This window comes from Hemiscyllium ocellatum, chromosome 7 (assembly GCF_020745735.1).
Source record: "Hemiscyllium ocellatum isolate sHemOce1 chromosome 7, sHemOce1.pat.X.cur, whole genome shotgun sequence".
Lineage (NCBI taxonomy): Eukaryota > Metazoa > Chordata > Chondrichthyes > Orectolobiformes > Hemiscylliidae > Hemiscyllium > Hemiscyllium ocellatum.
This window is the reverse complement of record NC_083407.1, coordinates 47,776,219-47,791,017: the sequence shown is the minus strand read 5'-3', so window position 1 is coordinate 47,791,017 and position 14,799 is coordinate 47,776,219. Positions and strand designations below refer to the sequence as shown.

Genomic DNA, 14,799 nt, shown 5'->3' with positions numbered 1-14,799 from the left:
GGGAAATGTCAGAAATGGCTTTGGGTTGTTGACAAGATCTTGTAGCCCCAGTTTATACATATTCATTAAGCCCCTTTCCCCCATGCTAAACATTTTCAAACAGGAACTCCAGCTACTTAAATCAAGGTCAATCCAAAAAATAGAATAGGTTGCTGACCAGCAGCAAGCCAACAATTTTTGTTTTGCTCTATCATCCTGTTTTTAGTTATTGATGGAGAGCCATGACTAAAATCAACATCATCATTCCATCATACAAGACTGATGGTCTCATTGTTGAACCAGAAAGCAAAGCTCACAAATTCACAAACAGCAGCTATCAGGCAGCAGATACAGCATCACCGTCTCCTTTTACCTATTTATACCAGTGAATAAAACTGACTGAACATAATTCTGCTCATCTTTTCCACTATAAGTATTAAGAATTCAAAAGATCCAGCCTACTACTTTAGTAAATTCCTAAATATCACAAGTTGACTACAGCTAAATTTGCTTTCACATCATAACAATCTTTCAGGATTGTTTGATATCCGGTCATTCTCAGTCTGTCTGGTTCAAGTCCTCCTACTCAATCCTGTACATGCTGTACTGTTTTGTTGTCATGCTCTGCTTGCATGGATGTCCAATAGAACATTTGAAATTGGCTGCTAGATGGAAGTCATTGGAATTTGCTTAGAAACTAATTACATTAACTGGTTAAAATGTTAAGAAGATACCAAGATTGCTTGTGACATGACCTGAAGAATAAAGTACTCAGTTTCAATCTGCAGCTTGAAGAAGCTTACCCTCTGCAAGGATCCAGTACAATAGCTCTTGGTCTCGGAACATTTGCAATGATTGACCGATCGCTGCCATCCACTTTTATGGAGCTGATTGTTTGATTCAAGTAATCACTATAATAAATCCGCTTGTTAATCCAATCATAGGCAATTCCATCAGGAGCACCCAAGCCTTGAATAAATATTTATGTATATTACTTAATGGTTTAAAATATTTAAATTATTGATGTATAAAAGTAAAAAGCAAGCATTCGTTGACTGAACCAATATTAATGTAGACTCGAAACACGCATTCTTAGAGCGTACTTAAAAGCTAAGTAATAGTAAGCAATTCTAGTAACAACGCATACAGCAATCACTAATGTCAGATGACTGATCTATATTTCTGGGCAGAATTCATTGGATCTGTAATTCCAGCTTCAAAATTCATATAACGAAAACCAGTAGGAACATTGAATCGAATTAATCAAAAGGTTCAATTTTACATTGCAGCTGGAATCAATTGTATTGATAGAATTCTTCTTTCTGTGATAGGAAGCTCCATTTTTTTGTTTCATTGAGAATATAATTTACAATAATGGCTTGTCCATGATCAGTTTTAACCAATACAGACTGATAATAAACATGGTTGTTAGCAACTCTGGATTCTACACTCTACAATAGATACAACAATAATAATTTGCATTTACGACAATGTAGATACATGACTTAAGGTGCTTCACGGAAACTGATACAATTGAATACAAACAGCACTTAGCCATAGAAAAAGACATTGATGGGGTAAGGGAATGAATGGTAGGGTCAAGGGAAAGAATTCCAGTTGAAGGCTCAATCATCAATTGTAGTGCAAAGGGAGAACAGATGCAAAGGAATCCACAGCCAAAGAATTAAGCATACAAGAGCATTTTTTAACCAATAAGTTTGTTGATGCTTTGGTGCTAATGTGGAATGCTGCACTCAATTTTAGTCTGGTATAATAAACAGTCATATTACTGTTTATAAAATGATTGTTGTATTTACCTGATACCACCTGTGTAGGGGAAGCAGAAACATCTGCAAGACTGATGTAGCTGATTATGCTGCGCCCTTGGCCAAAGTTTTGTGTAAAATAAATTCTTTTGTCACTGCTGTCATAGTCAAGTGCCACTGCAGTCCACCATACATTTACTACCGCGAAGGGTCGTGTATGATCAGCTGTATCCAAGTGAAGACTCTGAATGGAACCTTCTGTTGCATATATCAAATAATCATTAGTGATGGTCATGCACTGTTTTCCATCAGCAGCCAACCTACCATGGGCACACCCACACTTTGGAAGTTGCAAATCAGGCAATGCAAAACAAAATTGGGCACATTCTCCATTAGAGCTCAAGCAAGGGTTGTTGCTAACTTGCCTGGAAGATGTTGGCTGAATCCTTTTATCAAACATTACCACATCCCTTAACAAGTTCAAGTTGTCTCGGATAACAGACGGCTGTTCCATGCTTCCAGGTTCTTTACTTGCACGTAAAATCTTCTTCAAGTTCCTATCCACCCAAATCATACTGTGTTCAAAGATAGTGATTCCAAATGGGGTTGGATAGCGACTGCCGTAACGAATTATCTCATGTTCATCACCATCAGGTGAGATCCTAGCAATTAGGTCAAGGGAGTCATCAACCCAATAGATGTAATTATTTGTGTGGTCCACAGCTAGACCTCGTGGCATGACAATACCATCATCCACTAAGACAGTTCTGTTGGAGCCATCAAGTAAAGCCCGTTCAATTTTAGGATTCTGACCATAATCAGCCCAGAAGATATATCGGATCTTTGGATTTACTACAATATGTCTTGGCTGACCCACTGTTGTTTTCAGGAGAACTCGACGAAAAGTGGTATTCAAACGGAGAATTTCAATATATGTCTCAGTTTGGAAAGCATTTGTGAAATAGAGATTGCCTGCATCACATAAAAGAAGAAACATATGTATCATTCTTTCTTGAAGGATAAACAGGTGGTTCTATGAAATCTGTATTATTTGGGTTCAGTCTGTCATACTAAATTATTCTGGGGTTCAGTACACTTAGAGAGATGTAAATCCAGGTCACATACAAATTAAATCATTGAGTTATTTTAATATTATCATTCATCGCTGATCATTATATAATACAAAGTTTATTCTTTTCTTTTCAAACTATAGCAGAGGCCAAATTTCAATAACTGATGTTTGACTGGAAAAGGTTCTTATTGTCAAGTGAAATAGCTGTATGTCACCAAGGATGCAACATCAAACACCAATAATAACATGTATACCAGACTATTGTTAAGCTACACTTTCCAGTCAGAAGGCCATAATGCAGAGTCAGCATACCTGAGCCACACTACTACCTGCACACATGCAGACAACCAATTCTCATTATTATTGAATTTTAAAAAAGATATTGTCAAAGCTTTTTGTCTTGCACTTAAGACAGACTGAAGAATACCATTGTAAGGTTATTATTAGGGATTGCAGTATGGCTCACTCACACTTGTTACAGGTTAAATATTTTCATTACGCAAGCATTACAATGTTTGCATTTAAACAGAACTTTATGTGACAACTGTTGCCTGGTGCATTTCCCCATGCAAATGTTTCAAACAATCAAAGTCTGCTGCCTGACAAAATTATTGCTCCCTTTGAAATTTGGCATTCTTTCATCTATCCTGATGAGTGCTAGATGAAAAGCTATGACTGCATCTCCTTTTTAACAATGCTCAGATTCTGTCCTATCAAGTGACTAACAATTCTTAGTACTGCATTTAAAAAGCATTTAATCTTAATGTTAAACATGACAGTCAAAGCACTTTTAAAATGTTTCACATCAAGTTGGTTCACATCAAGTTGGTGTTAAACTGTACTAATTGTGAAATCCATGCATAACGAGACTATCTCCAAAAGGCCATCTCATGCCTCTTCAGTCAGTTTTAGCAGTGACGATGATTACATAAGAATGTTTAGTTTATATGTATGGGTTTCTACAATTACAAGATGGTGAAGGAAAGCTTGTAAAAGCTTGATCAAAAATACAGAATACAAATTCAAAACCTAAATTTTGACACTGGTATTTTGCAATTATCATTATTGAAATAAATAAGAAAATAACAATGAAATGTGAACATAGAACACAGAAATTTGATCTGTAGCTGATACATAGCCAAAGGGAAACTTGACTTATCTATAACTACAGTACTGTCTGAATACTAAGATATTTAACACTGTTCAAAGATGTAGCAGGATTTTATACTAGACAGCATGTGTTATAGCTTTCTTCAGATTTTCATTTATTTAGTGAGACTGGGACTTGTTAATAATTAAAAGACAAAAATTAGTATATTGTTACTTTAGCAGAGGTTTTAGCAAAATATTCGCATGTATGAACAGATTTTAGATTTCTCTTATTTTGCATTTGTTCCAAGTTATTTTCTTCTTATTTACAAGAGATATTGTTTGCAATAAACAAATCATGTTATCCTACTAACAGCCCAAGATTAGTGGAGTCTGCTCTCAACTATGGTGATCCTAAGGTGATCTTCCCACCTCATATTTATGCCCTCACTAAGATTGCCTATTTCCACATCCACAATGTTGCTTGACTTCATTCCTATCACAGTTCATCTGCCAGTGACAACTTTATTTGTGCCTCTTTTCTTTGCTCTAACGTGCCCATAGTTAATATTCCATAATCTATCCTCAATAAACTTGAGGTATTGAAATCTGATGCCCATGACTTAACATATTCCTCTACCACTCCTGTTTACTGACCTTCATTCAACTTCATGCTAAGCAGTATCTTGATTTTAAAATTCAGATCCTCATCTTTAAATCTTTTGTGGTCTTGTACCTCCCAATCTTTGGAAAGATTGCCATTAGCTCAGAACTATCTTATTTTTTGCACTCTCTAATTTTGGTTTCCTCTACAACCTGTTTGTAGCGGCCATAGTTTCAGGTCCAGGCTTTAGAATACCCTGTCTACAATTCTCAGTATTTTTTATGCAGCTTTCATTCTTTAAAATGTTCCTTCAAATCTACCTCTTTAAGCTCTTAGTCATCTGAGCTGATAGCCCATTATGACTTGGCATCACACTTTGATTTACAATGCTCCTATGAGGCACCTTGGGATGTCTTGCTTAAATCTGCCACATTAATACAAGTATTTTCTATTGTTTAGTTAACAGATTTTCTTTAATACTGCACAAAGAAATTACAGGTAATTACTGTAAAACTGGAAGATTGAAAGTTCATCAGGCACTGACCTGCCACCCAATCTACTGCAATTCCCCGAATACCATTCTGACCAATTCCTGTAACTAGGATGCTTTGGAAGGAAGACCCATCAGGTTTAATCCTCCGAATAGCATTCCTTGAAGATGCCATACTGAAGTCACACCAGTAAATAAATCCTGATGCTATATGTACATCCACATGTAGGGCAAAGCGAGCTGAAAGAAAAAAAATCAAAATATTACTAATTCTAAATGCACAATTCCTGGTTTGGCAAAAAAAATGCAAAGAAATCTTGTCAGGCGTGAGAGATTAGAGAGAAATCAAATATCTCCGACAACTATGTATGTAGACGTGTGTCCACCTTAGCTCCTCTCAGCCCACATGGATTGGTTGGAGCAGCAGTTGGACTCATTGATAAACATACAGGAGGTGAAAAATTTTATAGATAGGAGTCTCTGGATGTGGTCACACCAAAGGTTCATCCAGATAGATGGGCAGGCAGGAGTTCCCTGTAGCTATTCCCCTCTCATTGAAGTGTAGCATTTCAGGGTTTGTTCAGGGGTTGGCTTCAGAAGAAATCAACAGCAGCAGACAGATGAGTGGCACTACAATTGCTTCTGATGTACAGTAGGGAGGATTGAAGTGTAGGTGAGCAGTAGTGAGTGGGGATTGTATAAACAGATGCACAGATGGGTGTTTCTATGGCCATGAGCAAGATTCCAAGATGGTGTTTTGTCTCCCTGGTACTAAGAACAAAATTGTTTCTGAACATTCTGAAAGGGGACAGTGAGCAGCCAGAGGCCATGGTCCAGATTGGTAGTAATGACATAGGCAGGAAGAGAGGTGAGGTCCTGCAAGGAGAATGTAGGGAGTTAAGAAGGAAGTTGAAAAACAGGACTCTGGGGTTGTTATCTCTTGATTATTAGGCAAAAGTGAGGACTGCAGATGCTGGAAACCAGAGTTTAGATCAGAGTTTGGAAATGCACAGCAGGCCAGGCAGCATCCAAGGAGCAGGAAAATCGACGTTTCAGGCAAAAGCCCTTGGAGTCCCTGGTCATGGCGGATGAAGATGTAGGAGGATTGGATGTCCATGGTGAAGATGAGGCATTGGGGGCTGGGGAAACAGAAGTCTTGGAGGAGGGCATGGGTGGTGTCTTGAACGTATGTGAGGTGTTTCTGGACGAGGGGGATAGGGCAGTATTGAGGAAGATGGAGATGAGTTCAGTGGGGCAGGAACATGCTGAGACAATGGGTTTGCTGGGGTGGTCAGGCTTGTGGATCTTGGGAAAGAGGTAGAATCAGGCGGTGCGAGGTTCCCGGACTACGAGGTTGGAAGTTGTGGGTGGGAGATCTCCTGAGGTGATGAGGTTCTGTATTGTCTGGGAGATGATGGTTTGGTGATGGGGGTGAGGTCATGGTTGAGAGGGTGGTAGGAGGACATGTCTTCGAGTTGGCGTCTGGCTTCAGCGATGTAGTGGTCAGTGCACCAAACTACCACTGCACTCCATTTATCCGTTGGTTTGATGGTGAGGTTGGGATTGGAGCAGAGGGAGTGGAGGGCAGTGTGTTGCAAGGGTGAGAGGTTGGAGTGTGGGAGGGGTGTAGACAGTTTGAGGCGGTTAATATCTTGGCGGCAGTTGGAAATGAAGTGGTCAAGGGCGGGTAATAGGCCAGTGCGGGGTGTCCAGGTGGATGGAGTGTGTTGGAGGCAAGTGAAAGGGTCCTCGGAAGGTGGGCAGGAATCTTGATTGTAAAAGTAAGCTCGGAGGCAGAAACGGTGGAAGAAGTGTTCGACATCACGATGCGTATTAAATTCATTGATGCATGGACAGAGGGGGATAAAGGTAAGGCCTTTGCTGAGGACTGACCGTTCGTCCTCAGTGAGGGGAAGGTCTGGGGGGGATGGTGAAAACTCGGCAGGACTGGGAACTAGGACTTGGTTAGGTGTGGAGCTGGGAATGGGGGCGGAGCCTGTAACTGGAGTGTGTGTGGTAGTGTGTGAATGGGGGTGGTATTCCCCTCAGGGTTCTGGGGGGCGGGGATGGTGACAGTGGGATCTGTGGGGGGCGTGTTGGCAGAATGCAGGTGAGTGGCATTGGTAGGGGCAGAAGTGGTGGCGAACATGGCAGTTCCCTGGGCCATGTGCAAGTGAGGCTAGAAAGAGGAAGATAATACAGTTGAATGTATGGCTAAAGAGCTGGTGCAGGAGAGAAGTCATCAAATATTTGGATCATTGGGATCTCTTCCAGGGTAGGAGGAACCTGTACTAGAATATGGGTTGCACCTAAACTGGAGGGGCACCAATATCTTTCTATGGAAATTTGTTAGTACTGCTCAGTTTAAACTAGAGTGGCAGTGGGGTGGGAAACAGAACTGTCGGTCCGCATGTGCAGTGATTGAAGAGAAAGCAGAAGTTAAGTCAAGTAAGTCTAATTGGAAAAACAGGTACTATGAATGAAAACAGTGAATGTATTTATTTTGATGCAAGCAGTAAAACCAGTAAGGCAGATAAGCTTAGAGTTTAGATTAGTACATGGAACTATAATATTGTTTCCACTGCAGAAACTTAGCTGAGCAAAGGGCAGTACTGGCACGTCAACATTCCAGGTTTTAAAGGTTTCAGGCATGATAGAGTAGAATGTAAAAGGAGTGGGAAGTTGTATTACTTATTTAGGAGAATGCCACAGTTGCATCGAGAAAGGACATCTTGGAGGGCTCCCTCAGGGAAACCTTATGGATAGGACTGAGGAATAAGAAAAGTGTAATCATTAGTTTGGGGTTATATTATAGGTCTGCTAATAGTCAATGGTAGAAAGAGGGGTTAGATAGCTATTTGAGGGTAAATCCACATTTGAGATGTGGAAGTCTTTTGGTGGCTAGTTGATCATAGTTTAGGTCCAGCATGTTCTAATGAGGATGGAAGATAAAAATGGCTGGATGCCAAGAGATATTGGAAGTTTAGTCAAAAATAAAAAGGAAGCATATGAAAAATTTAGGAAACTAAGAAACTTAGGAAATTTAGTACATCAGACAAGGCCCTTGAGGAATATAAAGAAAGTAAGAAAGATCATCAACAAGGAATTAGCAGGACTAAAAAGGACTATAAAATATACTTGGCAAACAAGAGTAAGGAGAATCCCAAAGCATATATGTATATTCGGAGCAAGAGGGTATCCAGGGAATGGGTAAGTCCACTCAAGGACAAAGGAGAAAATTTATGTGGAGAACTAGAGGAAGTGGGTTAGGTAATTATTGAGTACTTTGCATCAATAGTCATGAAGGAGAAAGACAAAGATGATGTTAAGATTTGTGGGATTGGTATGATGACATTCCAGGGCTTATTAATATTAAGGAGGAGGAAGTGTTAGGTGTCTTGAAAAACATTAAGGTAGATAAGTCCCCAGAGTTTGATGGGATCTCTCCAACCTACAGAAGGAGGCATGGGAGGAGATTTCTGAAATCTTGACAGAGATATTTTTATCTCCTCTTTAGCCACAGGGCGGGTGCCAGTAGACTGGAGAATAACTAATGTTGTTTCTATTTTAAGAAAGGCAAAGGGATAATCCAGGAAAGTATAGGCAGCTGAGCCTTACAGAAGTGTTCGTAACTGACTGGAGAAGATTCTTAGGGACAGGACTTATTTGAATTTGGAAAAGAATGGACTGATTAGGGATAGTCAGCATAGCTTTGTTTTGTGGCACTCTTGTCTCATAAATTTGACTGAGTTTTTGAGGCAGTGACGAAGATGTAGGGTAGGGCAGTGGACATTATCTACATGAACTTAATTAAAGCATTTGACAAAGTCCCTCATGTAGACTGGTCCAGAACATTAACTCACTTGGCATCCACAGATAGTTGTTTAGTTGCATTCATAATTGGTTTGGCCATAGAAGATAGAGGGTAGTTGTTTTCATACTGGAGGACTGTGACCAGTGGTATTCTGCAAGGTCAGTGCTGGGGCCTCTGTTGTTTATAATAACTATAAATGATTTGAATGAAAATGTAGATGATCCAATTGGTAAGTTTGCACACATAATGAAAATTGGTGGAATTGTGGGTAGACAGAATGATTGTCAAAGGATATAGCAGGTTATAGATCAGTTGGAAAGTTGGGCAGAGAAATGGCAGATGGAGTTTAATCCATGCAAGTGTGAGGTCACACATTTTGGGAGGTCAAGTGCTAAAGGAAAGTATGCAGTAAATGGCAGGATCCTTAGAAGTATTGGTATACAGAGGAATCTCAGGAAGCAAGTCCATAGCTCCCTGAAATTGGCAACAACTGGATAAGGTGGTAAAGAAGGCATACAGCATGATTGCCTTCATCAGTCAAGAGTATTGAGGACAAAAGTTGACAGGTCAAGTTGCAGCTGAATTAAACTTTAGTTTGGCCACATTTGGAGTATTGTGTGCTATAGGAATTCTAAGAAGAAAATTTCACTGATTGGCAGAGTCTATAGGCCACCAAATAATAACATCACATTAGGGAGGACAATAAACAAAGAAATAATTAATGCCTGGAAAATGGTATGGCTTTTATCATTGGGGATTTTAATCTACATGTGGATTGGTCAAACCAGCTTGGTCAGGGTAGGCTTGAGGAGGTGCTCATTGAGTGTATCCGTGATAGTTTTTTTTGAACAATATATAATGGAACCAACGAGGGAGCAAGCTACCCTAGATCTGGTCTTGTATAATGAGACAGGAATAATTAATGACCTCATAGTTAGGGATCCTCTTGGAAGGAGTGATCACAGTATGGTTGAATTTTGAATGCAGATGGAGAGTGTGAAGATAAAATCCAAAAGCAGGGTCCTGTGCTTGGACAAGGGGCATTACAACAGAATGAGGGAGACCTGGCTAAAGTAGACTGGAAACTAAATTTTATGGTGGAACAGTTGATGAGCAGTGGAGTACTTTCAAAGTGCTTAGTAAGGGTACACTCCAGTAAAAAGGAAGGACTGTAAGACAAGGGATAATCTGCCAATGGGTGTCTAAGGAAATAAGGGAGGCTATCAAACTGATAAAGAAGGCACACAAAGTGGCCAAAAAAGCATGAAACTAGAAAATTGGGAACACTTTAAAAGTCAACAGAAAGCCACAAAAAGAGCTAGAAAGAAAAGTAAGATAGAGTATGAGAAAAAAACTAGCATAGAATATAAAGACAGATAGCAAACATTTCTATAAATATATAAAATGAAAAACAGTGGTTAAAGTAAACACTGGTCCCCTAGAGGATGAGAAGGGCATTTAGTTATGGGATATGATGAAATGACCAAGGCATTGAACAGGTTTTTTGTATCAGTCTTCACAGTGGATGACAGTAATAACATGCCAGAAATTGACAAAGAGACGTAGGAAAGTGAGGACCTGGAAACAATCAGTTTACAGAAGAGGTAATGTTGGGCAAGCTAATGGAGCTAAGGATCGATAAGTCTCCTGGCCCTGATGGAATACATCCCAGAGTACTAAAAGACATGGTGGGAAAACAGCAGGTGCACTGGCGGTAATTTTCCAAAATTCACTGGACTCTGGGACAGTCCCAGCAGATTGGAAAACAGCAAATGTGACAACACTGTTTAAAAAGGGAGGTTGACAAAAGATGGGGAGTTGTAGACCAGTTAGCTTAACCTCTGTATTGGGGAAGAGGCTTGAGGCTATTATCAAGGAAGAAATAGCAAGGCACCTCAAAAGAAATTGTCCTGTTGGACAAACGCAGCATGGGTTCAAGAAGGCAGATCATGCCTGACAAATCTTTTGGAATTCTGTGAAGACATTTTGAGCAAGATGGACAACGTGGGCCCAGTGGATGTTGTGTACCTTTAGTGGTACCGCACAAGAGGCTGCTGCATAAGATAAGGTTGCATGGCATTAGGGTTAGCTAGAGCATTGGTTAACTAACAGGAAGCAAAGAGCAGGGATAAATGAGTGCTATTCTGGCTGGCAATCAGTGACTGGTGGTGTGTCTCAGAGATCACAATTACTCACAATTTATATAGATGATTTGGAGTTGGAGTCCACATGTCCAGTGTCAAAGTTTGCAGATGACATTAAGAGGAGTGGCAGAGCAAAGTGTGCAGAGGACTGTGTACCTTTGCAGAGGAACATAGATGCACTGAGTGACTGTGCAAAGGTCTGACAGATGGAATACAATGTGAATAAATGTGAAGTCATATACTTTGGTAGGAGTAACAGTGAAAGCAGATTATTACTTGAATGGTAAAAAGGTGCAGCATGCAGCTATGCAGAGGGACCTTGGTGTCCTTGTGTATGAAGATTGGTCTGCAGGTACAACAGGTAATTAGGAAGGCAAATGGAATTTTGTCCTTCATTGCTCAAGTGATTGAGTTTAAAAGCAGAGAGGTAATGTTGCAGCTGCAAAAGTTGTTGGTGAGGCCACACCTGGAGTACAGAGTGCAGATTTGGTCTCCGTACTTGAGAAAGGATGTACTTGCACTGGAGGGGGTGCAGAGGAGGCTCACTAGGTTGATTCCAAAGTTGAAGGGGTCGGCTTATGAGGAAAGGTTGAGTCGATTAGGATTATATTCATTGGAATTCAGAAGAATGAAGGCGCATCTTCGACAAACATATAAAACTATGAAGGGAATCGATAAAACAGAAGTAGATAGGATGTTTCCACTGGTAGCTGAAGCTAGGACAAAAGGGCATAGCCTCAAGATTAGAGGAAGCAGATTTAGGACTGAATTGAGAAGGAATTTCTTCACCCAGAGGGTTGTGAATCTATGGAATTCCTTGCCTAGGGAAGTAGTTGATGCTACTTCAGTAATCACCTTTAAAGCTAAGATACTTTTTTTTGAGAAATAAAGGAAATAAGGGATATGGCGAAAACACGCATAAGTGGAACTGAATCACAAAAAGATTAGCCATGATCTTAATGAGTGGCGGAGCAGGCTCGACGGGCTGGATGTCCTATACCTGCTCCTGCTCTTGATGTCACAAGGAATTAAGGGCTACGGGGAGAATGCGGGTAAGTGGAGTTGAAATGCCCATCAGCCATGATTGAATGGCGGAGTGGACTCGATGGGCCGAATGGCTTTACTTACACTCCTATGTCTTATGGTCTTATAGTTCTTATGTCACCACACGATATGAAGAATGTGGAGGATATGAAGACTGTGGAGGATTTGAATAGGGTGCAAAGAGGTTTACTCCCAGGATGTTGCTTGGATTGAAGTGTGTTAGCTATAAGGAGAGGTTGGACAAATTTGGATCGTTTTCACTAAAGCATCTGAGGCTAAGGCCTGTAAGGGGAAGTAGTAGATGCAGATACAATAGCAATGTTTAAGAAACATTTAGGTACACACATGCACAGGCAGATGGGATTAGCTTAGAATGGCATCATAGTCAGCAAAAACCAGGTGAGGCCAAAGGGCCTGTCCTATGCTGTACTGTTCTATGCTCCATGAAAATTCTGAAACAAAATTAACATAAGAATTTTTGGAATGATTTGAGCTGGAAATCCAATCCAAATATTCTAAAACAAAAGCAGAAATTGCTGAAGAAAATCAGCAGGTCTGGCAGTATCTGTGGAGAGAAAACTGTTAACATTTTGAGTCCAGTGACCCTTCTCCAGAAATATTTGGATGTAACTTAATTTTTAAACACCTAAAATTATCACAGCTATAAATGTTACAGATTCATGGTTATTTTATTAAAGGTTTTCAAGCAGATGGTGTTCATAGCCTTTTATCATTAAATCCTTGATAGGAATTTAAGGATTTTCTTTTCCGGTAAAAAGATTAAATTGCATAACTTAAGGATGAAAAGGGCATACAATGCATGTGCCTTCAGATTACACATTTTTATATTTGCTGCTATAAAGTACACAGAAATATGATAGAGTTCCACAGTCATACCATCTGTCAAATTGCAAAAAACATACAATTCCAATCAGGAATCTGAGGATTGGTATTTCACATCACAATTAATTTTTGACAATACTGTGCCTTTAAGAGATATGTTCTGTCCTGTTTTCTTGCAGAGGGGTTTTGTCACAGTGCTACTAGGGTGTCTCCTCCTGACAGGCAGTTTTCAATAACTTTAGGTTTCTCCCTGGGTGTTTTTTCAAACAAAAGAATCAAGAGTGGGCAGGGTCAGGTTCATACAGATCCAGAGGACTTTGCTTTGGCTTTCAGTTAATGTTTTTGTTAGGTAGCTGTGATAGCAGACAGCTAGAGTTCTCTCTGCTGCCTAGATTGAAAACTTAAGAGACTTTTCATTTTCAAAATCAGAAGGGGCAGATTGTTTCTGTCAGTGTTTCTTTCTACTGGACTGGAGAGAGACAGCATTTAAAAAGAAAATTGTTTTGATGCAGTGCATTTTGCCAAAGGTCGTGTTTATGGGATCCAGTCTCTATTGAACAGTTGATATTTATTGGTCAAATAATATTGTCTTATTTGTATGTCAATAAAGTTATACCGATTCTTTGTTTTGTTGCATTTTAATTGCATTGTAAGAAAAGTATGTTTTGATGAAAGCTTGGTAGTGGACCAATCAAATTATATCTGGAGCACAGCGCCTCACACATGCCTGTAAAATAAAAGTTAGGGTCTAGGCTATCTCCATTACATATTTTGGGAGAGGTTTCTCTGGTCTCTAACAAATTTTACTATAAAACTGTTTTGTTAAATATTACTTACATAGCACAATGATGGATGCTATAGGTAGGAACACTTGATAAATACAATTTTGTGAGAGGAGTAAGGTCCACACCCACATATAGCATTTATTAATATCCCCCAACTAGCAGCAGCATTCAATAAAAAAGGTAACAGCAATGATGAAAGGAAAAGGTAGAAAGATTTCTTCACTAACTGAGGAGAAGGAATACGGCATGAATTAAGAATAGGAGGAACAGAGGAAATAGAAAGGAAAATGTATGCTATCAAAAAAGAAAAAGCAGAAGAAATATTAATGCTAATGAGGAAGGGAAGACGCATAAAACACCAGTTTGAGCTGGGAGATGGATAGGATTAGAGTGCCTCTGTAAATTGGGGAGCAAGGTAAAAATATACATACAGAATTTTGAAACAATTAGCCAAACTAAGTTATAAAACACTGTTACAAATCCAGCAATGTCTGAGAGAGATTAGAGGAATGAGTATAATTTCTTTCACTATCTTTTTTTAATTTCCAATTGATTTTGCATGTAGAACTCCATGTTTTTGTTTTAAACTTGATTAAGAGCATGTTCAGATTTTTATGTGAATCATGCTAATGAAAATTTGTTTATATTAATTAATCTCTTAATAAAGTATAGCAAAACACACTTGGAAAGTACATCATAACTTGGCTTATCTTTAAAACATTTTCTCGCATAATTTTGGCAAGTCGTGCATCATTTTTAACATCTTTTGTAAAGAATGGTAGATCTCCAGCTGGATAATTTTAAAAATTTTTACTAAAAAATGCAGGATGTACCTTAAAATTGTGCCATATTGTGACATTTCTGTTAATTTTATTGTTGAGAATTAGGATCTTGCACTTACCATTGCCACCCACTGGTACCATGGCTTCAGAATGGTCACTTGCATCTAGGTTGAATCCTCTGATAACAGATAGCTGGGACACAATCAAAAATGAATCAAAGGATGAGCAGGTCTTGTTATCTGGGTTAATACGGTAGCCTGTAGTACAAGCACAAGTATAGCCTCCATTGGGTCTGGGCAGACACAGTTGTTCGCACATTCCAATGTTGTTACTGCATCCATTGGAGGAACCAGCTGACCCTAAGTAAAATTGAAAACAAAATGAAAG

The 14,799-nt window shown here is 39.4% G+C and overlaps 1 protein-coding gene across 1 annotated transcript in view; it reads right to left on the bottom strand.

Annotated features, from left to right (window-relative positions):
• lrp2a (low density lipoprotein receptor-related protein 2a) overlaps positions 1 to 14,799 on the bottom strand; it is a 290,923-nt gene that overhangs the window by 143,975 nt on the left and 132,149 nt on the right. The window contains exons 39-42 of the mRNA XM_060827752.1: positions 14,532 to 14,771; positions 5,055 to 5,240; positions 1,797 to 2,717; positions 783 to 948 (exon numbers count right to left, since the gene is read on the bottom strand). Coding sequence (XP_060683735.1) covers positions 783 to 948; positions 1,797 to 2,717; positions 5,055 to 5,240; positions 14,532 to 14,771 — 1,513 coding nt within the window. The remainder of the gene's footprint in view (positions 1 to 782; positions 949 to 1,796; positions 2,718 to 5,054; positions 5,241 to 14,531; positions 14,772 to 14,799) is intronic.